This window comes from Chiloscyllium punctatum, chromosome X (genome assembly GCF_047496795.1).
Source record: "Chiloscyllium punctatum isolate Juve2018m chromosome X, sChiPun1.3, whole genome shotgun sequence".
Lineage (NCBI taxonomy): Eukaryota > Metazoa > Chordata > Chondrichthyes > Orectolobiformes > Hemiscylliidae > Chiloscyllium > Chiloscyllium punctatum.
This window is the reverse complement of record NC_092791.1, coordinates 23,410,223-23,436,389: the sequence shown is the minus strand read 5'-3', so window position 1 is coordinate 23,436,389 and position 26,167 is coordinate 23,410,223. Positions and strand designations below refer to the sequence as shown.

Genomic DNA, 26,167 nt, shown 5'->3' with positions numbered 1-26,167 from the left:
CACTTTATTAAAAGCCTTCTGAGAATCCAAATATATCACATTTACTGTTTCACCTTTATTTATTCTGCTTGTTACCACCTCAAAAGAATTCTAGTAAATTTGTCAGGCATGACTTCCCCTTCATGAAGCTATGCTAACTCTCCTTAATCTCCATGTCTTTGTAAATGCTCTATTATTACATACTTTATCACAGACTCTAACATTTTCCCAATAACAGACATTAAGCTAACTGTCCTATGGTTACCTTTTCTTCATGTCTCCTTCCCTTTTCAAATAAAGGTGTTACATTGGCAGTTTTCTAATCCTCTCGCATTTCTCCAGAATCTAAGGATTGTGACTATCCCAATATAGAAGATGATTAAAATGTCATCCATGATTAACATACATAAGACACAGGAGCAAAAGTAGGCCATTCAAGGCTGCTCTGCCACTCATTGAGATCATGACTAATTTTCTGCTTCAACACCACTTTCCTGGACTTTCCTTGTATCCCTTGATGTTGTTAATATGTAGAAATCTATCAATCTCAGTCTGGAACATAATCAATGACTGAGCCTCTGCAATCCTGTAAGACAGCAAATTCGAAAGATTCACCACAATCTCTCCTTAGTCTGAGAGGCTGAGTCATTTGGATCTAGAACCCTTCCCACCCAACATAGGAACATAGAAAATAGGAGCCAGGCTGTCCTTCAAGCCTGCTCTGCCATTCATTATACCAACAGCCCAGCTTAATAGCCTGTTCTTGCTTTTCCTCCATATCCTTTGATCCCCTTAGCCCCAAGTGCTATATCCAACTCCTTCTTGAAATCACAATGGTTCGGCCTCGACTGCTTACTATGGTAGTGAATTCCACAGGCTTACACTCTCTGGGTGAAGACCTTTCTCATCTCAGTCCTAAATGGTTTATCCTGTATCCTTAGACTGTGATCCTGGTTATGGACTTCCCCTAGATTTGTTCCTAGGGGAAGTATCCTTCTCGCATCTGCTCTGTTGATCCTCGTAAAGAAAGAATGGGACAGGATTCCCAGCTTTCCATAATAAACAGCATTTTAATTATGGTTATTGTCTTGAAGACATATTGACTCTTTGGAGCTCCTTTCAACTGCAAGTAAAATTGAAAATTAAGATACAAATTATATTACCTTGTGCATTTGTGTGTGTTTCCTCTGAAGTTCTGCCAGCTCCTCCTCTGTGCTCTCTAGAATGTCCCTCAGTCGCTCCACCTCATACACAAGTAAAGTCTTCTCAGTTTCCAAAAGATCAATTGATTGAACTGCATCCATGTACTTGTCTTCAAGGTCTCCATGGATGTTCTAAACAAAAATCAATAAAGTAACTGCATTCTTTCATGAGGTTTACATTTTTTTTTATTCATTTGACGGATTTGGCTTTGCTGGCTGGGCCAGCACTTCTTGTCTATTCCTAATTGACCTTGAGAGGGTGTTGGTGAGCAACCTTCTTGAACTGCTGAAGTCCATGTGGTGCAGGTACATCTACAGTGCTATGAGGGAGGCAGTTCTAAGATTTTGATCGAGTGACATTGAAGGAACAACAATATATTTCCAAGTCAGGATAGTTAATATCTGTGTATCTTGTAGATGGTACACACTGCTGTTGCTGAGCATCAGTGGTGTAGGGGGCAAATGTTTGTGGAGATGGTGCCAATCAAAGTGGGCTGCTCTATCCTGGATGCTGCCAAGCTTCTTGAATGCTGTTGGAGCTGCACTCATCCAGCAAGTGGGGAGTACTCCATCACGCATCTGACTTGTGTCTTGTCGATGTTTTTTAATAGAATTCCCACAGTGTGGAAACATATCATTTGGCCCAAGAGGTCCACACCAACCCTCTGAAGAACATTCCCCTACCCTATCTCTATAACCCTGCATTTCCCATGGCTAATGCATCTAACCCACACAGCCCTGAATACTGTGGGCAGTCTAGCATGGCCAATCCACCTAATTTGCATATTTTTGGATGATGAACAGGCACTGAAGACACAAAAGGTGAGTTAGTTGCTGCAGGAGCTCTAGCCTCTGACATGCTCTGGTCAATGGTAACAGTGAGGATGTTGATAGTGGGGGATTTAGTGATAGTATCAAAACTTGAATGTCAAGGGACAGGGATAAATTTTCTCTTATTCGAGATGGTCATTGCTTGGCACTTGTGTGGTGTGAATGTTGCTTGTCATTTATCAGTCCAAGAATGGATATTGGATGTGGACTGCTTCAGTACGTGAGAAGTCACAAATGGTGCCGGACATTGTGCAATCAATCAGCGAATATCCCAACTTCTGACCTTATGATGGAGGGAAGGTCATTGTTGGAGCAGCTGAAGATGTTTGGAGCAAAGACGTACACAGAGGATCATAAAGGCTCTTGTGGTGCAGTGGTAGTGTCCCTACCTCTGAAGCAGGAGGCCCAGGTTGAAATCTCACAGCTCCAGAGGTGTGTAATAACGTTTTTGAACAGGTCAATCAGAAAATATCTTAAAACAGGCCATTGTAGAATTCACGGAATTCTAAGAGTCAAAACTTTTAAGATCTCAAAGGGCTCTTGTGGTGCGCTGGTAGTGGTAACATCTTTGAACAGGTTGATTAGAAATATCTACCCTGAGGAACTCCTGAAGAGATGCCCTGGAGCTGAGATGACTGACTTCCAACAACTGCAATCATCTTCCTTTGTGGCAGGTATTTCTCCAAACAGTGGACATATTACCTCTTCATATCCATTTACTCCACAGTTTTGCTTGGGCTACTGATATCATACTCAGTCAAATGTGGCCTTGATATCAATTGCAGTCCCTCTCACCTTATCCCTGGAATTCAGCTCTTTTGTCCATGTTTGAACCAAGGCTATAATGAAGTCATGAGCTGTGTGGTCCTGGCAGAACTCAAACTGACTATCAGTGAGCAGATTATTGTTAAGCATCCCATTCCCATCCACTTTACTGATGATCAAAAGTATAATGATAGGGTGGTAATTGGCTGGATTGGATTCTTTCCTACTTTTGCGCAATTTTCCATATTGATAAATAGATGCCAATGTTGTAAATGTATTGAAATAGCTAGGGGCCTGGTAAACTTTGTAGCACATGTCTTCAGTGTCGGGGCCCAGAGCCTTATCCAGTGCCATTTACTGCTATCAAGTGGAGTGAATTGAATTGGCTGAAGATTGCCATCTGTGCTGCTGGGAATCTCTGAAGGAAGATGAGATGGATTATCCACTTGGCATTTCTAGCTGAAAAATGCCACAAATGCTTCAGCTTTATATTTTGCACTAAAGTGCTGGGCTCCCTTATCATTTAGGATGGGGAGATTTGTGGAACTACCTCCTTCAGTGAGATATTTAGTTGTCCACCACAATTCACAAATGGACAGGACCGCAGAGTTTAGATCTGAACCATTGGTTGTTGAATCGCTTAGCTTGATCAATTGCAGCTTATACTGTTCGGCACACAAGTAGTTATGTTTAGGTATACTTGGTGCCGTTCTCTTGCTCCCTTGAATCAGGGTTGATCCCTTTGCTTGATGGTCATAGTAGAGTGGGGGAACATGTTGGGTCATGAGGTTGCAGATCAGATTGCAGTCCAATTCTGCTGCTGCCCCACAGTGCCTCATGGATGCTCAGTCTTTAGTTGCTTGATCTATTTGAAATCTACCCCATTTAGCATGGTGGTATTGCCGCACAACATGATGGACGGTATTCTCAATGTGAAGTTGAAACATTTTCTTCATAAGGACCGTCTGGTTGAGCTAAGTGTAAGATGAAAAGCTTTAGGAACCTGTCTCTCTTTTCAGTAAAATCCAAATAACAAGGAAATGGATAACATCGAATTCAGTAAATTTGTTGAAATAAGTTTTAGGAATGTGGGACAAGTGGATACAAATTCAGAATTTTGGAAATGCCTGAAGTGCATCACTGTACCCAAGAACATGCATGGATTTCAACCCTGCACATATTACTCATGTATAAATCAATCTGATGTTTTGCCTAAACACGTGCACGTATGGGCACTTCACTTACTTCAATGAAGTTAAATGTCTCAGTGGACTCTCACAAAGTAACACGTCTGCTAAAGCTTCCGAGAAAATTCAATAGTGCCAGTTAACTGCCCTTTAAAAGAAAGCTAAAGAAATATCTGGCTAAGGACTGAATTAAAACTTGTCTGTCACTATTTAAGTGCCACTGAAGGATATCAGAAATGGATTACCATTGACCAGAAACTTAACAGGACTCATCATATATATAAAACAAAGAACTGAGAATGCTGGAGATCTGAAACAAAAACAGGAATTGCTGGAGATAGTCAGCAGGTCTGGCACTATCTGTGGGAAGAAAGCAGAGTTAACATTTCGAGTTGGGTGGCTGAAAAAGAGTCACTGGACTCAAAACATTAACTCTGCTTTCTTCCCACAGATGCTGCTAGACCTGCTGAGTTTCTCCACAATTTCTGTTTTTGCCATATAAATACTGTGGCTATGAGAGCGGTTCGGAGGCTAGGAATCCTGCAGCAAGTAACTCACCTCCTGACTCCCAAAGCCTGTCCACCAGCAACAACGCACAAGTAAAGAATATGATGGAATACTCTCATTTGCCTGGATGGGTACAGCTCCACCAACACTCAAGAAGCTTGATACCATCCAAGACAAAGCAGCGCATTTGATTGGCACCACATCCACAAACATTTACTCCCCCCCGCTACTGATGCACTGTAGCAGCAGTGTGTACTATCTACAAGATGCACTGCAGAAATTCATCAAGACTTTGCAGACAGCACCTTCCAAACCCACAATCACCACCATCTAGAAGGACAAGAACAGCAGATACATGGGAACACTACCACCGGTAAGTTCCTCTCCAAACCACTCACCATCCTGACATGAAAATATATTACCGTTCCTTCACTGGTGCTGAGTGAAAATCCTGGAATTCCCACTTGAACAGTATTGTGCACGAAATTACACCAAGTGGATTATAGTAGTTCAAGAAGATAGTTCACCATCACCTTCTCAAGAGCAACTAGGACTCAGCCAGCAATGCCCACATCTCATGAGCAAAAAAAAAGTTCTGTGTGGAATAGCAATGGTCATAGATGAAGCATTTAGGCTGCAATAATAAAATTACCAGCTGGAATTTTCACAAAAGTATCTTCAAGGACCAAGGAGAAATTATAGAGAGTGTAATATTTGTGGAAATTATCTAACAGTTGGTGAATTTTCGTAATTAAGTCACAATAGCATAAATGTCCTTGGGAGGAATGGAAAGCTTAATGTCCTTCTCAAATCTAATATTTTCTTCATTCTTTAATAATTTAAGCCATGCATTATACCAATTACAATCAACAGATGTGTTCACTTTTCTTACAGAACTGACAGAACTATAAAACAAGGCATTAAAAATAGATTTGCATAGGACAGACAGCCTATAGTTTGTAATTAAATGGTCACATTAGTGTCCCATGTGATTCTCAAGGACTCCAGTAACTTGTAATAACAGGATAGTTTTTAGGAGAAAGTGAGGACTGCAGATGCTGGAGATCAGAGTTAAAAAGCGTGGCACTGGAAAAGCACAGCAGGTCAGACAACATCTGAAGAGCAGGAGAGTCAACATTTCGGGCATAAGTTTGTTGCCCAAACTCAAACTTTGTGATATCTGAGTTTTTTTTCTGAATGACAGGAACTGAAATTAATCACCTAGTATCTGTTACTGAATCCCAGGATACCCAATACTCTTGAAAGACCTCAAATAGTAATACACCTACCAGATTAGCTGGTTGTTTTTCCAATAACTCGTCAACTTGTGAAATAAATAAAGAAACAAATTACTGTATGCTTATTCAAGAACACATCTTATGTGACCAAGGCATGTTTCAAAGTAAATCCATTCATTCATATTAAGGCTTTCTCCTAGTCATTCACTTCAATTGACACAATAACTCTTCCCCTAAAGTCTCCATTTTGTTCCAATCCACAGAATTTGTGATGAGGAGGACAATGATATCAAAATAAGATTCATCCTTCTTTCATTTATCCAGAGTTTCTATAGAAGTTACAGCTGAAGATCAAGAAAACCTTGCAGAAATGTTATTCTGTTGTGTTTAACTATGTGACAAGTTGTGCTGTATCTTTTACAAAGTTGCTAGGCCACAGCAGTCTAGTGACACAGAGTGCAGAACTATTCCTGCAAATCCAGACAAAGTATGTTTACAATCTGTGTTGGGGCATGAATAGACAGTGAGAAGATGAACCTCTGCCACAGCAGGGGCATCAACCTGAGCTTCTCTCCCAGGGCCCTAAGGCATTGCACAAATTTGTGGGAAGAGAGTTGGTGACTTAAAACATTTTGAGGACATATGAAAGCAAAGGTACATTTGTTCAAGGAGCAATTATATATTCTAGAAGTTGCCGCCTCTTTAAAGTATTTGACTCACGAGCATCTGTCCCTTGCAATATTTACAAGTACACCAGGTAATAAATACTTCAAAGAGATACAAGGCTGTGGGGAAAGAGCAGGGGAGTGCAATTTATCAGAAAGCTCTGCCAAAGAGTTGATATAAGCACAATAATTTCCTTCTGTGCTGTAACATTCTGTGTTCCTGACTTCAACATGTTTGTTCCCCCTCAACCCATTATGGCTTGGCTTTGAGAGGCTTTTAAGCCTCACTGAGTGAGGGAATTGAATTGGCACACAACTGAAATGGCAATTTATTGGAAGACCAGAGTCATTTCTGCAGATTATGCAGCTTCCTCATACTCTCCTTGTTAACTCCAAATGATTGAAATGGACCTACTCTTTGAGCTTGACTTCAACCTAAGTTCAACTCAGAGCAAAGGTCAGTGAATATCCCTCCTTGCTGATAAGGTCTTGATCACATGTTTGGTCAATGTCTGTTATCTGTAGCTTTGAAACTCTTTAAGAGAAAGAGAAGTGGGTGGTTCAACAACATAACTAGATAGCTAGCTAAAAATATTGCAGTTACATTTCTATCCAACCCATGATAATCATCAATTTAATTCACTAAAATAAAACAATAAAATCGTAGAATCTTATTGCACCACAGAGGTCTTATCACAACTATGCCAGCTCTTCGAATGGACCACACACCCTAGCTTTTTTCCTTACCCTACAAAGGAGAAATCTGGCACAAATTATTCAAATTTTGAATTTTACTTTTATTGCAAATTCATTTTCTTTTCAGAGTTGTTTTCTTTATAATAACAAAAACATGCAGTCAACGAAATTCCAATCACAGTCGTCTTTCTGTCATTTAATATCAATCTGTACATAGATTATTGAGCAAGTGGGAGTTATTTAGGTTCACATTAAGGTACACTTTCAGAGCCAATTATTTCAGAGAACTCAATGATCAACAGAAAGATGGCTATCAGAAATGATAACTGGATAGACTGTAATCAAATGATTTTCCCAACTTCTCAGCAGAGACAATGAAGTTAGTTATCTCTTTCAGCTGAATTTTAAATTCAGACCTGACAGACAATAAGGAAGGAGACAATACCAATGCTGTATCTGGTTATCCTTCCCTGGCATTCAACAGTTGTGTCTTGTTGGTAGCATTTTTGCTTCTGCGTCAGATTGGTGGGAACTCAAACCCTGCTCCAGAGACATCAGCGCATAATCCAGGCCAACTGAGGGAGTGCTACACTTTCAACACTGCTGTCTTTTGGATGAGACTCAAAACTGAAGGACTGCCTGCCTTTTCAGTTGAATACAAAAGATCCCTATGTAAAGAAACACAACAGAGTTCACCTTGGCTAATATTTATCCCTCGATCACATAATCACTAGAAAAGAAAACCTAGAAGTAAGAGTCGACTGATAACCATGAAACCATTGTCAATTGTCAGAAAAACCCATCTGGTTCACGAATGTCCTTTAGGGAAGGAAATCTGCCATCCTTACCTGGTCTGGCCTATATCTGACTCCAGAGCCACAGCAATGTGGTTGACTCTCAACTGTCCCCTGAAATGGCCAAGCAGGCCACTCAGTTGTATGAATTGCTAGAAAGTCATAATAAAGAAGTGAAACCTGACAGACCACCTGGCATCGACCTTGGAACAGGAAAAGACAATGGCAAAAACACAAACAGGCCTGTCGAGCGTGCAGAGTCCTCCTTACCAACATCTGGGGGCTAGTGCTGAAATTGGGAGAGCTGTTTCACAGACTAGTCAAGCAACAGTCTGACATAGTCATTCTTACCGAATCATACCTTACAGATAACTCCCCAGACACCACCATTACCATCCCTGTCCCACTGGCAGGACAGACCCAGCTGAGGTGGCAGCACAGCGGTATACAATCAGGAGGAATTGCCCTGGGAGTCTTTGATATGGAGTCCGGACCCCATGAAGTCTCATGGCTTCAGGTTAAACATGGGCAAGGAAACTTCTTACAGGTTACCACATACCATCCTCCTTCGGCTATGAATCAGTACTCCTCCATGTTGAACAACACTCGGAGGAAGCACTGAGGGTGGTAAGGATGCAAGATATACTCTGGGTCTGAGATTTCAACGTCCACAACCAAGAGTGGCTCGGCAGCAGTATTACTGATCGAGCTGGTTGGGTCCTAAAGGATATAACTGCTAGACTGGATCTGTGGCAGGTGGTGAAGGAACCAACAAGAGGGGAAACCATATGTGACCTCATCCTTACTAATCTGCTGGCTGCAGAAGCATCTGTCCATGACAGTATAGGTAAAAGTGGCCACTGTACTGTCCTTGTGGAGACGAAGTCCTGCTTTCACATTGAGAACACCCTCCATTGTGTTGTGTGACACTATCACTGTGCTAAATGGGACAGACTTTGAACCAATCTAGCAACTCAAGACTGAGCATCAACAGCAGCAGAATTGCACTCCAGCACAATCTGCAACCTCATGGCCTCACTCAACTATTACCATCAAGCCAGGGGATCATCAACCCTGGTTCAATGGAGAGTGCAGGAGGGCATACCTAAAAATGAGGTGTCAACCTGGTGAAGCTACCAAACAGGACTACTTGCATGCCAAATGACAAAAACAGCCAGTGATAGACAGAGCTAAGTGATCCCACAACCAACGGATTAGATCTAAGCTCTGCAGTCCTTCCACATCCAGTTGTAAATGGTGGTGAACAGTTAAACAACTCACTGGAGGAGGCAGCTCCACAAATATCCCCATCCTCAATGATGGAAGAGCCCAGCACATCAGCGCAAAAGATAAGGCTAATGCATTCACAACAATCTTCAGTCAGAAGTGCTGAGTGGATGATCCATCTTGGACTCCTCCAGTGGTTCTCAGCATCACGGATAACAGTCTCCAGCCAAATCAATTCACTCCACGTGATATCAAGAAACCGCTGGAGGCACTGGATACTGCAAAGGCAATGGGCCCTGATAACATTCTGGCAATAGTACTGAAGACTTGTGCTCCAGAACTTGCTGCTTCCTTAGCCAAGCTCTTCCAGTACAGTTACAACACTGGCATCTACCTGACAATGTGGAAAATTGCCCAGGTATGTCCTGTAGATAAAAAAACAGGACAAATTCCACCCAGCCAATTATCACCCAATCAGTCTACTCTCCATCATCAGTAAAGTGGTGGAAGGGGTCATCAGCGGCGCTATCAAGCAGCACCTGCTCAGTGATGCCCAGTTTGGGTTTCGCCAGGGTTACTCAGCTCCTGACCTCATTACAGTCTTGGTTCAAACATGCACAAAAGAGCTGAATTCCAGAGGGGAGGCAAGAATGACAGCCCTTGACAGCATTTGACCGAGTATGGTATCAAGGAGCCCTGTCAAAACTGGAATCAATGGGGATCGGGGGTAAACACTCCATTGGTTAGAGTAATACCTGGCACAAAGGAAGATGGTTGTGATTGTGGAGGGTCAGTCATCTCAGGTTTAGGATATCTCTGCAGGAGCCCCTTAGGGTAGTGTCCTAGGCCCAACAATCTTCAGCTGCTTCACCAATGACCTTCCCTCTGTCATAAGATCAGAAGTGGAGATGTTCACCAATAACTGCATAGTATTCAGCACCATTCACGACTCCTCAAATACTGAAGCAGTGCGTGCATAAATACAAGATCTGGACAACATCCAAGCTTGGGCCGAAAAGTGGCAAGTGACATTTTCGCTACACAAATGCCAAGCAATGACCATCACCAATAAGAGACACTCTAACCACCACTCCTTGACATTCAACAGTATTACCATCACTGAATTCCCGACTGTCAACATTCTTGGGGTTACCATTGACCAGAAACTCAAAAGAACTCACCACATAAACACAGTGGCTACAAGGACAGGTCAGAGACTAGGGATAACGCACCTCCTAACACCCCAAAATCTGTCCACTAAATACAAGGCACAAGTCAGGAGTGTGATGGAATACTCCCCACTTGCCTGCATGAGTGCAGCTCTAACAACACTCAAGAAGCTTGACACTGTCCAGGACAAAGCAACTGGCTTGATTGGCACCACATCAACAAACATTCAATCCCTCCACCACCAGCGATCAGCACAGCAGTGTGTACTATCCACAAGATGCACTGCAGAAATTCACCAAAGATCCTTAGACAGTTTCCAAACCCATGACAACTTCCATCTAGAAGAACAAGGACAGCAGGTACTTGGGAACACACCACCAACTGCATGTTCCCCTCCAAGCCACTCATCACCCTGACTTGGAAATATACCGCTGTTCCTTCACAGTCGTTGGGTCAAAATCCTGGAACTCCCTCCCAACTGGTATTGTGGGTCAACCCACAGCAAGTGGACTTGAGCGGTTCAAGAAGGAAGCTCACCACTACCTTCTCAAGGGTGCAAGCGGGCATCAGAGCCGCCCTGCATTTGTCACGGGACTATGCCTACATCGGTAAAACTATAGGAATTCATTTTGTGTTTTAAATGGCAGCCGCAGCTTAAACCCACAGAACTCAGCAGCTGCCGGTCTGCCCACGTGACTGGGAGATGGGAGCCAGAGGACAGATCAAATCCACACTAGGCCAGACACTAACTGTGACTCATAGACCGAAACTCCGGAGCTAATTAATACGGAGACCCATCTCCTAATCAAATCAAGAGACTGACTGAAACACACCCATATTCATCAATACCGAACCATCCTGACACAAAGGACAGGCATCCACCAGACAGGAACGAACAGACTAATACACACCAGCACCCCAAGGGAACAAAGGGGGGTGCTAGCCTCCAGCCCTCACAGAGAGAGACAAGCAGATAGGAACCGTTTACATAATCCAATTAGCACCCTATTGTGTGTACACTGCAACTCTCCTGGGACAGCAGGAAACCCACCATTTGCACCTACACCAGCGATGATGGGGAACTATCATCCCATTCATACTCAAAATCCTCACATCCTGACAAAGAAAGGTATATAATGTGTAGCAGCGCACGGGAACAGCAGAACAGCCGAGATTCGGACCGCGGTTGGTCTCCGCCAGTGTTATTGTATCAATAAACGTTACCGATTGTTGAACTGCACTCTGGGCTCGGACTGATATCATTTCATCCACGCTAACAATTGGGGGCTTGTCCGGGATAACGACGGCTGCTGGATCCCTGCGACAGCACTGGGTGAGTATCTTTACTCTTTTACTTCTCGCATAAAAGTCTCCCAGTGCCCCGCAAGGGACTTCACTGCCGGCCGTTATCTGAACCTGTGAACAGAGTGAGTCCGGCAGCCGTGTAACAGTAGAGTACTCTTTAAAAGTGTGTGTGTGTGTGTGTGTGTGTGTGTGATCCTTCGCGGGCGGGCGATTGGGGTCGCGGAACACTAGTAAATGTGTGCATGATTATTATTATTGTCGTTTATTGTTAATGTGCTACTGTGATTGACAGACTATCCTTGGACCGACGACTTTAGGTACGAGACCCCGACAGATTGACCCCCCCCGTTTAAAAACCGACCAAACAAGCCTTCCTGGTTGACCTCTGCAGTGGGAGATAGGGGACCCCATTGTACGTTGAGCCCGGTTTTTGCGCCTTCCTTGCGTACGCGGTAGAGGCTGGGAGGTCTACGCGCTACAAGAAGGGAAGTCCTCCAAACCAGCCCGAGACGCGGAGCCTCTGGGCCAAGCGACGGTTATGCGCTCTGCCCATTGACTTTGCGGTCCCGAGGTGTTGGCCTCTGCAGGATCAGGCGCGGTTAGGTCTGCGTTCACACCCCCCCCCCTTGCACTCGGGCCCCTGGTTCACGCCCAGTGTTTGCGGGGTACACACGGCCGCTGAACATCAGGCGGTGAGAGAGAGACTCACGGTAACCCGGGGTCACACGCTCAGGAATCGACATGCGCCCCATCTGTAACTATCCCCACCCCTGCCCAGGTTGACCCGCGGGGCTAGGATTCGACTAACAGGGAGTGGGCTCCCCGACTGGGAGATTAATAAGCTTAGTGCCAGCGACATCCCTTAGCACGCCTGCTAGCTTTACTGTAGTTTAACTTCTGTCAAGTTACACCCGCTGCGCCCCTACCATGGGTGGAAGCGCGGCTGAAGACCTAGATTGGGGGCCAGAGAGTTCCCTTACCCGTTTTATAGCCGACGAGAATAAAAATGTTATTAAGGCTATGCTTCGTTCAGGCTGGCAACCCGCTGACCTGCTGGATGTACAGTGCGAGTGGTGGGCCCGCCAGAAGAAAGATAGGTACAAGAAAGCTTGCGTCCTGGTGCTACAGGCACACGTTAGGCTTGCTGGCAAGGTTCAGCTTTATGTCCAAGACAAGAAAAAGCTGGCCACAGAGCACCAAGAAGCCCAGGCATTTGCTGCCCGTACGGTTTTACCAACCTTATCCAATGTGCCCAGCGCCCCGCCGTCCCCCACCTGGGACTGGGAGGGGCTCACAGACAATCCGGACCCCCAGGAATCGCGCACGGGCTATGCCCGTGCAGTCCCGGTGAAAGTTGAATATACCCCCGGGGGAGGGGAGAGGGGACGGGCCACGACCCTTGCCCATAACCCCCACCTTAAGATGACCTACGTCTCCCTGACCCCGGGCAACACCATGAAACTCCTGGACAGGCTCCCCACCCTCAAGCCCCGCCACAATAACGCTGAATTTTGGCAGCGGTTTAGGGAGATGCAGATCTGCCACAACCTTCACAATATGGACGTGGCCGGTCTGGTCCAGACCAAACTCCCAGAGAACCTGTGGTCCAGGCTCCAGCCCACGCACCAGAATGGGTCTTGGTGCACTGACCTCAGCGACAGCCGTCGCGAACAGGAGGGTGCCCCCGCCGACTTCAAGGCTGATGTCAACGAGGCGCTCGGCCATACACCGGTCGACTGGATCTCCATTGTGGGTATCACTCAGAAACCTGGGGAGGGCGCCCAGGAATATGGGGTCCACAAGTTTGAGGCGTTCCGAGCACACAGCGGGGTTCCCGACGCTGATAGGCAGAACCTCGCATTCGTCCAATTATACAAAGACGGCCTGAGCCCCGCACATCAGGCAGTCCTACGGACGGGCCTGGTGCCCTATGTCACCTTTGTGGTGCTTGAGGACTGGGCCATGTCCCTTGACAACCGAGCGGCGCCCGCCGTCGCAGCAGTTTCGACGGACGAACCAGACGTTTGCTTCCGCTGCAACCGGACGGGGCACCGCAAAGCCCAATGCCCGCTCTCTTTCCGACGCCCCTGGGGTCCAGGTCCATAGGGGGACCAGCCACCTTCACAGCCGCACTCCTCGCACCCCCACGACCAGGATCGCCCCAGACAAGGGGTCAACAGCGACCCCAGCCCCCACAAACCCCACAGCCCAAGCCCGAAACCCACCACCCCCGACTGGGATCAATTCAGTCGGGACCAGCTGCTCGAGCTTTTACAGCTGCTCGCCCGACGCAAAGACTGAGTAGCGTCGGCCCCCGTCCCAGGAGCCGACCCCCATATCTGGGTTTCCGCATCGCTAGGGGGCCGCCAATTTTGATTGATACGGGGGCATCGGTCTCCTTCACCGACCTCGACCTTCCCTCAACCCACCACTCCATTTCCATTAAAGGGGTTGGGGGAAGCTCGGTTACTGCACGCCGAAGCGAGGCCGTCCTCCTAGAGGTAGACAACATTTTACTCCCCGTGCATTTCTGGGTTTGCCCAAACTCGGAGGGGACGATTATGGGTATCGACCTTCTGGGCGAACTGGGGGCGATGGTGGACACGTCCCACTGCTGCATCCTGTGGTCATCCCGCAAATTTCACAAGAGTGCCCACAAGGGTAGATGGGTGCCCACTAAATCCGTCACTGCGATTGCCCCCAGTGTGCCCATCGCCCGGGACTGGGCCAAGGACGGTGCCTTCGGGGCCGTCTGCCAACTAGTCCCGGAAGTGTGGGCCACGAGCAAGCAGTACTGCGGCCTCGTCCGCTCCCCTCCTGAGCGGATACCCGGTCCCATACACGCCCCGCACCGACAATACCCGATTAAACCCGAGGTGCTGCGTGCCACTGAGGCAATCGTTGCCGAGCTCACCCGGCACGGCGTCCTGCTCCCCATGGTGTCCACCACCAACTCCCCTATATGGCCAGTCCAGAAGCCGGATGGGAGCTACAGGCTCACCATCGACTACACGACACTCAATAGGGTCACCCCCAAAGAGCACCCTATCTTAGCCAGCCCGACCACCATCTTCAATGGCCTCGAACCCTCACACCGGATCTTTACTGTCCGGTGGCGAATGGCTTTTGGTCCATTCCCCTACACCGTGACTCACAGGACAAGTTTGCCTTCACGCTCTGGGACAGACAGTATACATGGACCCGCCTGCCGCAGGGCTTCCACAACAGCCCTAACATTTTTCATGGGGTCACGAGCCGGATCTTGGAGGGGTGTGACCTCTCCCCCTTCTCGAGCACCCTCCTACAGTATGTAGACTACCTTTTGATCGCGTCCACGGACGCGCGCCACCACCTGGGAGCCCTGGCTTCCGTCCTGCGGACCCTCGGCCGGGCAGGATTCAAAATAAGCCCCACGAAGGCCCAGGTCGGACTGGCTAAAGTCCGGTACCTGGGACACGACATCAGCCAGGGAAGCAAGACCCAACCCCCCGACCGCAAGTCGGCCATCGCTGACATGCCGCGGCTGGACACAGTCAGGGGAATCCGCCGTGTCTTGGGGCTTTTTAACTACTGCCGCTCTTTCATTGCACATTTCGCCACTATTGCCGAACCCATCCAGCGCCTGGTGAAGGGGGGGCAGGCCAGGAGCGGACAGGGTGGTATGGGGACCCGAACAGGATGACGCTTATTCGAAGTTAAAGTCCCATCTCCTCAGCGCCTCGGCCCTGCGGCTCCCCGACCTATCAAAGCCCTTCCACATCTTTTACGACCTCGAAGGGGGGTTTTACAGCGCTGTTGTCACCCAAACCTCAGGCGACCACATGAGACCAGTGGGTTACTACTCCACAAAGGAGTCTCTGGTCGTGAAGGGCATGCACCGCTGCGTGGCGGCGCTGGATTGCGCTGCATGGGCGGACCGGGTGTGTGAGCCAGTCACCATGTCTGGCCAGATAATGTTACACACTAGACACACGATAGTCAAACTCCTGAATACGGGCCGCCTCCGGACGGTCTCAGATGCCCGCAGGGCAACTAGGGAGGCCGTTCTCCTCCCTTGGGACCAGTCCATTCAGATCGTTAGGGACACAGGGCCAAACCCCGCCGACGGGATTATCGCGGTAGGGGAGCCCCACCATTGCCAGGCCACCAGCGACTTGGCAGAGGGGAACTGTGTGGCCGACAGCCTGGTCCCTGATCCCGACCTGACCTTGTATGTGGACGGCTCACATAGGCTTGTCGAGGGGTCCTACCAAATGGGATGGGCAGTGGTTGACCATACCGGGGCCACCCGAGCACAGGGAACGATGGGGGGGGGGGGTGGGGGGGGGCGACACTTCCGCCCAGGTCGCAGAGCTGGTCGCTCTCACCACCGCACTCTGCCTGGGAACAGACAAGCGGGTAAACATCTTTACCGACAGCCGGTACTCTTTCGGGGTGGTCCATGATTACATGGCAGCGTGGAGCCGCCGGGTCTTTATTACGGCCGGGGGTGGCCAGATTAAACATGAAAATACGGTCCGCGACCTGGTGGCGGCCGCACGCCTCCCCCTGCTCGCCGCGGTGGTGAAAATCAAAGCACATCAGCGGGCCACCACAGCTGAACAGTTAGGGAATCATTGGGCCGATCTGGCCGCCAAGGCCGCCGCGGGCGCGGTGCAACCACCTGCACATGCAGCACCGGCTACTGAGGTCCGGGACGTGAACATTCTGGATGTCCAGAATTGCGCACAGCCCGGAGAGGTAGAGGATTGGCTGGCAAAGGGCGCAGCCCGCGACCCCGATGGAGTGTGGCGGCACAGCGGCAGGGTGGTGGCCCCCGCGACCATCAGAACGACCTTGATGCAACTACACCACGAGCCAGACCACGCGGGCCGCGACGGAATGCTTGCTAGGCTCCAGACCGACTGGTGGTGGCCTGGCCTCGGCCGCGACGTGGCCAAACACTGCCGCCGATGCGTTGTCTACGCCCAGCACAACCCGGGGCAGCCCCTACGCATTCCCCTGGCGCACCAGCCACGGCCCAAGGGGCCCTGGGAGTATTGCCTGGTGGTCATTGACCATTTCACGCGCTGGGTAGAAGCCTTCCCTACACTGGACTGTACATCCGCCACCGTGACCAGGGTGCTGGCCTTCGACATCTTCCCGCGCTGGGGGGTCCCCCTCCAGATTGACTCAGGCCAGGGCATGCACTTCACCGGGCGCGCAATGAAACTGGCCTGCCGCCTCCTAGGCGTCAGACAGCGCTTCCACGTCCCGTTCAATCCCCAGAGCTCCGGGATGGTCGAGCGCATGAACCAGACCCTCAAAGCGGTGATCGCGAAGGCGATCATCGAAACAGGGCAGGGCTGGGTGGACGTTCTGCCCTGCATACTGATGCGCTTAAGGGCCACCCCAGGCCGCTCCACTGGCCTCACCCCCTTCGAGCTCATGACGGGGAGGGCCATGCGACTACCAGAGAATGTCATGGTCGGGGGGGAAGACATGGCCCCCCCTGAGGGACAGGATGACGCGCTATATCAGGCAGCTGGACGCTCAGCTGCGGGCCCTTAGACAAACTGCGTGCGACCAGTAGGACATTAGGGACCAGACAAAACTGCAACCGCATCTGCCCGCCCAACCCCTCCCGGCATTGGGGACAAAGTCCTGGTCAGGGCTGTCCCCGACCGGCCCGGCTTCACCCCCCGGTGGCTGGGACCGCACGAAATCATCCTCACCAGTGACACTTGTGCCTGTGTCGACATGAAAGGAAAGGGCAGATGGAAACACTGGTCCTAGCTTAAACCCTTCCCTTAAGCCCCGACTGGACAGACATTTCCCCCCCCCCCCACCCCCCTCCCCCTTTGACTTGACTCTAACCGCCTCCTTTCTCTCCTTACAGCGCGACGGGCGGACTGGTCCGGGGAGGCCTGCTCCTACACACACTAACCCTACACCCTTGGTAAGGATGCCTCTCTCTCTCTCTCTCTTCCCACAGATCATGCTTCACTGGTGCACCGCTCTCCTCCCTGCTCTCCTCTTCGCCCTACAACTGAGGCCTTCTTTCCCAGAGATATATGACAACTTCTACCGCCACAGTGTTGCCTTCAACGCGTCCGACGCCATCTGTATTTCCTGCAAGGGACAAGCCCGACGAGATTGACGCGTTCTATGACGCCAGGCTGGAGTCCTCCCGGGCGTACAGACACTCTGTTTATTCTGCACGTCGGAGCGCGACCCGCGGCCGACCTGTCTCCGGCGTGCTGAGGCGATGGACTTGGGGGGGGTTGCATGTTCAGGACAATGTGTGCCATGCTGGAGGACCTCGCCTCTGCCCCAGCCTTTGATGCTTTTACTTTACAGTATCTGTATGTTTCCAGGTATTATGAGCCCACCAATGCCGTGGTAATCTCCTTGTATTTGTGCTTTCCACCCACCCCAACCACACCACCCCCGACCACGACTCCCGAGATATTACCATGCCCCTCTCTGAGGCCGGGGTCCACGGGGGGACTGGTATTGTGGGATGAGGGAGAGGCCCTTTATGACAACGTCCGACATGAGGTCGTGCCCGTGCTGGTCAATATATCGGGCATCCGGGTACCGGACTATTGCACAGCACAGGTACGCAACCTATACGCCATGATGGGGAAGGAGGTAATAGAGAGGGCCATAGACGCCATGGGGGCAACCCACTACCGGACCGACATACACAACACACACACACAATGACACAGTGGGACATAGTCAACGATGCTCTCACAGGACTCAACACGGGGATATCCGTAGTAAACTCCCTAGACATCCAGGGCCTTAACGAAAAGATCGAGCAACTAAAAGGGGTAATGAGGGACCTGCTACAAAGGTCTCTCACAAATCAGGCAGACCAGGCACTCCTGGGGTAAGAGGGAGCATACATCCAGCTCGATGGCATTGCAGTCCTGGAAACACACGCCCACACCATTAACCGCCTTATAGACCGGGAAAGAGAAAACACGGCCCATATCCACGAGGGGCAGCTGTGCCATGCGTATGGCCTGTGGATGGTAGCCCAGATCCGGCATAATCTTGACCAGGTCCAAAGGGGGGAGGTGCCCGACTGGATCGACAGCGCCAAACTGGCCTCACTCGCGGGGCGCTCCGGGCCGCTCAACAGCCGGACTCTGAAGGGTATGACCAGAGTATACCCAGTGATTCCCGACTGTGAGGTCAGTGAGGCGATAGGAGTCGGGATTGTCCTCCTGATTCCCGTGGTCACCCCAGGGTCGGGGCCATTTGCCCTGTTTCACATTGAGAACATCGGAGTCATACGGGAAAACGCTTCCCTCAAATATCGTTTAGCTCACCACACAGCCATATCTCGAAACGGCGCTGTGTACAGGGTGCTGCTTACAGGCTGCAAGCGGCGGGGGGCAATTACCATCTGCCCTCACCCCTTGCGAAGGAGTGAAACAGCGGAATGTGGGTTCAACCGGACACAGGGCTGCACCCAGGAGATCGAACCCACGGGCCCCCACAGAACTCAGCAGCTGCCGATCCGCCCACGTGACCAGGAGATGGGAGCCAGAGGACAGATCAAATCCACACTAGGCCAGACACTAACCGTGACTCATAGACCGAAACTCCGGAGCTAATTAATACGGAGACCCATCTCCTAATCAAATCAAGAGACTGACTGAAACACACCCATATTCATCAATACAGAACCATCCTGACACAAAGGACAGGCATCCACCAGACAGGAACGAACAGACTAATACACACCAGCACCCCAAGGGAACAAAGGGGGGTGCTAGGCTCCAGCCCTCACAGAGAGAGACAAGCAGATAGTACCCGGACCCGTTTACATAATCCAATTAGCACCCTATTGTGTGTACACTGCAACTCTCCTGGGACAGCAGGAAACCCACCATTTGCACCTACTCCAGCGATGATGAGGAACGATCATCCCATTCATACTCAAAATCCTCACACCCTGACAAAGAAAGGTATATAAAGTGTAGCAGCGCACGGGAACAGCAGAACAGCAGAGATTCGGACCTCGGTTGGTCTCCGCCGGTGTTACTGTATCAATAAACGTTACCGATTGTTGAACCACACTCTGGGCTCGGACTGATATCATTTCATCCGTGCTAACAAGGGTAAATAGGGATGGGCTATCAATGCTGGCCAGCCAACGACACTCAATTCCCACAAATGAATTTTTTTAAAAAACTAGATCACTGAATTTCCATGCTTCCTTAAATTATAACAGTGGATTACAACATTATAATACTTCAAAAAGATACTTCATTAACTGCAAAGCACTTTGATGTCCTGAAGTTATGAGTGAGACTGGAAACATGTATGGCTGTTTTCAACATAATAGTAAGTTAGTACACTCAAAGTTTGTTTAAACTCGAATCTAACTGTTGAAACTGTGACACTTTATATACATTCTTGCCTTCTTGTACAAATTGCAATTTAAAAAGTGCAAACTTTCTGTCAATTGCATGAGTTCACTGGGTGACCACTTATTCAAGAAAGGAATAGCCATTTAATTAGTAGCAGTTTAATTATCCAGTCACGTTTCCCAGAATTCTGAGCTTGTGCCCACTTGTCCTACATTCCTGGAACTTACTTCAACAAATAGAGTCATAGAGATGTACAGCATGGAAACAGACCCTTCGGTCCAACCTGTCCATGCCAACCAGATATCCCAACCCAATCTAGTCCCACCTGCCAGCACCCGGCCCATATGCCTCCAAACTGTTCCTATTCATATACCCATCCAAAAGCCTCTTAAAGGTTGCAATTGTACTAGCCTCCACCACTTCCTCTGGCAGTTCATTCCATACACATACCACCCTCTGTGTGAAAAAGTTGCCCCTTAGGTCTCTTTTATATCTTTCCCCTCTAACCCTAAACCTATACCCTCTAGTTCTAGACTCCCTGACCCCAGGGAAAAGACTTTGCCTATTTATCCTATCCATGCCCCTCATAATTTTGTAAACGTCTATGAGGTCACCCCTTAGCCTGTATTGAATTCTACTTTATCCATTTTCTTATTAATTGAATTTTACTGAAAAGAGAGGCAGGTTGCTGAAACTTTTCATCTTGCACTCACCAGGACAAACACAAGAGTGACAAATTTTAACTCTGGTGCTGAATGGATTACAAGATAATTTTGATTGGTTGAGGCCTGGCCATGGAGGAAGAATTGGAGAAATAAAAGTTCCACAAGTTTCTTGGTAATTCAAAAAAGGCACAAGGCTTGAACATGTTCCTTTTTTTGGCAGGGAATGGGTCCCTATGTATGAATACATGCCGCTTAAAGCAAGCATAAGTGATCCATGTTAAAACCATGACTGATTATCCTAAACCAGACATGTAGTTATTAGTGCACTCAGGGTTGTTCAGCAACAGTGGATGTTTTTGTCTTGGGTTTTGCAAGCGAGTGTGGTTGAGTCCAGTCTGTACTCCATTTATTGCAAACAACATAAAGAAAATGCTGTTTGATTCAATCAGCTAACTGCTGAGATGTACAGGCCAAATCCCTGGCATCTCAGCGACACTGAAATTCATACACATTCATATTGCTCAATCATGTGCTATTATTTGGACACTGAGTTATATCTCTTCTCAATTTTGCTTTTGAATATCAATCTATCTTCATATCACAACAAAGTTCTTCAGCATGATATGGGATTTATTTTGGAATAAATGAATATCAGATCACAATTTAACACATTTCATATTTTAGTTACTGTGCTGTTTTGTTCAGGGAGATTAACACTGGGCAGTGGAACACTCTTGTGCCCAATGGGAGCATCATGCTTGGAGGTAAAAGTCGAGATCTAGTCTAGACTCTGATTTCCAGCATCTGCAGTCCTCACTTTTGCTGAGTTGAAGGTAAAACTGTCTATCCTATTAAAAGAAGTGCTAGCAAGGGATTCTTTCAATGTCCTGTGACTCAATCCAAAGACTTATTTTTAACTATGTGCTTTTATATCATTATTGTCCAAGCATTTGTCTCAACAGAAATTAACAACAACTGCCATTTATTTTGACAGAAACATCCTTTTGTTGATGAAGACAAAGATTTAACTGTGTGCCTTGATCTTATGTATTACCTCTTGCTGCTGTTGCACCAGTTTCTTTGTACAGGCCTCTTTGGCTTCAGCAAATGAAACCCTCCTGGCATTGAATTTTGCATCTGCCTAAGGAGAAACAGGAGAGGAGTGAACCAGATCATCTACATCGGTCAACAAAAAATCAATAGCAGAAAGATTGAAGCGATTGGTCAATCTTGGTATCAGCACTAGCAGCAACAAACCACCAGCTTATTAACAAGTCTTTTTGGGCTACCCAAAATTGAAATTCTACCAGCAGCAATGCTATCTTGTATGCATCTTCCTTCAGCATAGTTATTATAATGATCAACAGGCTGCATTCCCTTTTGCCAACAGGAGGCAGTGGCATAGTGGCGATATCATCAAAGACACCTCCCACCCCAGTAATGTTCTCCGACAACCTCTTCTGTCATGTTGAAGATGCAGAAGCTTGAACACACGCTCCAACAGGTTCAAGAATAGCTTCTTCCCTAACATTACTAGACTGTTGAATGGAATCACTAACTTCAAAAAGTGTTGATCTTGCTAATATTGATCTGTTAATCTTGCTTCACGCACCTCCTGTGCAGTGTAACCCTGTACGCCTCGATCGATGTAAGCACCCTTTTATATGTATGTCCTTGTTTGCTATGATCTGCCTTTTTCGCAAAACAAAGCTTTTCACTGTACCTAGGTATCTGTGACTACAATAAATCAAATCAAGTCAAATGTCACTGGACTTGTAAACCAGAACCCCAGGTTAACATTCTGGGGATAAGGGTTTGAATCATACCATGGATGATGGTGAAATCTGAACTCAACAGAAAACTCTGGAATAAAAAGCGTGCATCGTGATAACCAGATAACTGATGTCGATTGTTGTGAAAACCCATCTTGTTCAATAATGTCCTTTCAGGAAGGAAATCTACCATCCTGATCTGATCTGGCCTACATGTGACTCTAGACTCAAGCAATGTAGTTGACTCTGAACTGCCCTCTGGTAATTAGGAATGGGCAATAAATGCAAGCCTAGCCAGTGATGACTGCACTCCATGAATGAACAATTTTTTAAAAATCCATTCTCAGACGAATTTGCTGTTGGGTTACACTAAAAGCTGGATTTCTTTTAGACAATAGACAATAGACAATAGACAATAGACAATAGATGCAGGAGTAGGCCATTCTGCCCTTCGAGCCTGCACCGCCATTCAATATGATCATGGCTGATCATTCCTAATTAGTATCCTGTTCCAGCCTTATCTCCATACCCCTTGACTCCACTATCTTTAAGAGCTCTATCCAATTCTTTCTTAAAAGAATCCAGAGACTGGGCCTCCACTGCCCTCTGGGGCAGAGCATTCCACACAGCCACCACTCTCTGTGTGAAGTAGTTTCTCCTCATCTCTGTCCTAAATGGTCTACCCCGTATTTTTAAGTTGTGTCCTCTGGTTCGGCACTCCCCCATCAACGGAAATATGTTCCCTCCTGCCAGAGTGTCCAATCCTTTCATAAGCCTATACGTTTCAATCAGATCCCCTCTCAGTCTTCTAAACTCAAGGGTATACAAGCCCAGTCGCTTCAGTCTTTCCGTGTAAGGCAATCCTGCCATTCCAGGAATTGACCTCGTGAACCTACGCTGCACTCCCTCAATAGCCAGAATGTCTTTCCTCAAATTTGGAGACCAGAACTGTACACAGTACTCCAGGTGTGGTCTCACCAGGGCCCTGTACAGCTGCAGAAGCACCTCTTTGCTTCTATACTCAATCCCTCTTGTTACGAAGGCCAGCATGCTATTAGCCTTCTTCACGACCTGCTGTACCTGCATGCTTGCCTTCATTGACTGGTGTACAAGAACACCCAGATCTCTCTGAACAGCCCCTTTACCTAATTTGATACCATTGAGGTAGTAATCTGCCTTCCTGTTCTTGCCACCAAAGTGGATAACCAGACATTTATCCACATTAAACTGCATCTGCCATGCATCTGCCCACTCACCTAACTTGTCCAGGTCACCCTGTAATCCCCTAACATCCTCATCACATTTCACCCTACCACCTAGCTTTGTGTCATCAGCAAATTTGCTAATGTTATTGCTGATACCATCTTCTATATCATTTACATATATTGTAAAAAGCTGCGGTCCCAGCACGGATCCCTGTGGTACCCCACTGGTCACTGCCTGCCATTTCGAAATGGAGCCGTTAATCACTACCCTTTGTTTCCTATTAGCCAACCAATTCTCTATCCAATCTAGTACTTTGCCCCCAATCCCGTGCGCCCTAATTTTACTCACTAACCTCTTGTGTGGGACTTTATCAAAAGCTTTCTGAAAGTCCAGGTACAGTACATCCACTGGATCTCCCTCATCCATCTTCCGAGTTACATCCTCAAAAAATTCAAGAAGATTAGTCAAGCATGATTTCCCCTTCATAAATCCATGCTGACTCTGTCCTATCCTGTTACTATTATCCAGATGTGCCGTAATTTCATCCTTTATAATAGACTCCAGCATCTTTCCCACCACTGAGGTCAGACTAACTGGTCTATAATTTCCTGCTTTCTCCCGCCCACCCTTCTTAAAAAGTGGCACAACATTAGCCGCCCTCCAATCCTCAGGAACCAACCCCGATTCTATTGAACTCTGGAAAATAATCACCAGCGCATCCACGATTTCCCGAGCCACCTCCTTCAGTACCCTGGGATGCAGGCCATCAGGTCCCGGAGACTTATCAACCTTCAGACCTAACAGTCTCTCCAACACCAAATCCTGGCAAATAGAAATTCCCTTAAGTTCAGGTCCTTCAGCCACTGTTACCTCAGGGAGATTGCTTGTGTCTTCCCCAGTGAACACAGATCTGAAGTACCCATTTAATTCCTCTGCCATTTCTTCGTTCCCAGTAATATATTCCCCTGCTTCTGTCTTCAAGGGCCCAATTTTTGTCCTAACCATTTTTTTGCCTTGGACATACCTAAAAAAGCTTTTACTATCCTCCTTTATATTCTTGGCCAGTTTACCTTCGTACCTCATTTTTTCTCTGCGTATTTCCTTCTTACTAATCCTCTGTTGTTCTTTAAAAGCTTCCCAGTCCTCCGTTTTCCCGCTTATCTTCGCTAAGTTATACTTTTTCTCTTTTAACCTTATATGTTTCTTTACTTCCCTTGTCAGCCACGGCCGCCCATGTCTCCTCCTGGGATCTTTCTTCCTTTTAGGAATGAACTGATCCTGCATCTTCTGCATTATACACAGACCAGACCAGTGGTGCTTTTTTTCAGCTGACTGATGTTTTACCTTAAGGAGGTGTGTTAGCAGCTCTGCTGAGAACAAATGAAATTGATCTTTCTTTCTGTAGGCCCCTTGTTAATCATTCAACCAAAATGCTACATGATATGATTGCACAGCTGGCATCAAGCTGTACTCAAACTAGCCAGCAAGGTGACTATTGAAATGCGACAGTGATCCAGACACATTTTTAGTGGTGCATATAGTCAAACTGAGATTTGTGTAAAATTTCCAATAAAGAGAAAAGCAAGCACATAGTTTTTTAAAATTTTCACAACAGTTCTTGAAATCTGGTTGGGCTAAGTTTCTGATGTTAAATATTCACTATGCAAAGTGCTTATGGGGAACATTCATTATGCAATATGAAATGGCTCTTAGCCAATTAAATGCTGTCCCCCTTGGAAAAAATGAAACGATGTAGCTACTTCACAGTTTTGATATCCCTACAATACAAACATCTACCTATATTCTTCAATTCTTCACACTCTATTCTCTCGCTCACTTTACTAGACAAATCCCCTTCTCCATCGTGTATAACCTCTGAGTCCAAAGTGGCTAACTTTTAAAGTTGCTGTTTATTTGCCTTGAAGCACACGCAGATTGTTTCATGTAGTTAAGTAATCTTTTCGTGCCACATTTTCATGGTGCAACCAAGCTTATCTTCCAAAATTATCAATGTTCATTTTAACAAGGGTCAGGGAAAGGTCTTTGAAACCATTTTTGCTTTTTGCAAATCTCTTATTTTAAATGTGGGTCCATTCATTTGCCCATTTCTTTACCCATTTATCTTTTGAATTTGTCTGCACACAACAATAAACTATTTTGGAATTTATCTTGAAGTAAGTCAAAGCCAACATAGTATTGGATGACTACATACTTTAATTAGCTATTGTGCTAATTTAGATTTGTGAAGTTACTGCTGTGCAGTGGGACACCTCCACATTTTGCATCCAGTGTCATTCTCACATCAAACTGAAACTGTTAATGCTAATATGAAAGATCCAGCAAGGGTTGTTTCAAATCACTGCCTCAACCTTATTTGTTCTCAAGGTGAGAACAGGCTCTCTTATAAAATCAGGGGGGCCAGAAACTGCACTCCCAAAGTAACTCTATCAAAAGCAAGCAATATTAGTCATAATGAGCCTCTCATTCCATTGATGCTATCGCACAGTAACATGGTGTACTGTCAAAGTTTTTAATACTACTTCTCGACTACAATTTCCCTTTATGAAGACATTTTATGCAAGCTTGGTT

At 47.3% G+C, this 26,167-nt stretch overlaps 1 protein-coding gene across 4 annotated transcripts in view; it reads right to left on the bottom strand.

Moving 5' to 3' along the window:
* LOC140471094 (uncharacterized) overlaps positions 1–26,167 on the bottom strand; it is a 60,415-nt gene that overhangs the window by 5,027 nt on the left and 29,221 nt on the right. For 2 of the 4 annotated variants that reach the window (XM_072566955.1, XM_072566956.1), the window contains exons 3-4: positions 21,655–21,741; positions 1,143–1,313 (exon numbers count right to left, since the gene is read on the bottom strand). In XM_072566955.1, the coding sequence (XP_072423056.1) occupies positions 1,143–1,313; positions 21,655–21,741 (258 nt within the window). Of the gene's footprint in view, positions 1–1,142; positions 1,314–21,654; positions 21,742–23,930; positions 24,020–26,167 lie in introns of all 4 variants that reach the window. The other 2 variants (XM_072566958.1, XM_072566957.1) reach the window with 2 other exon arrangements.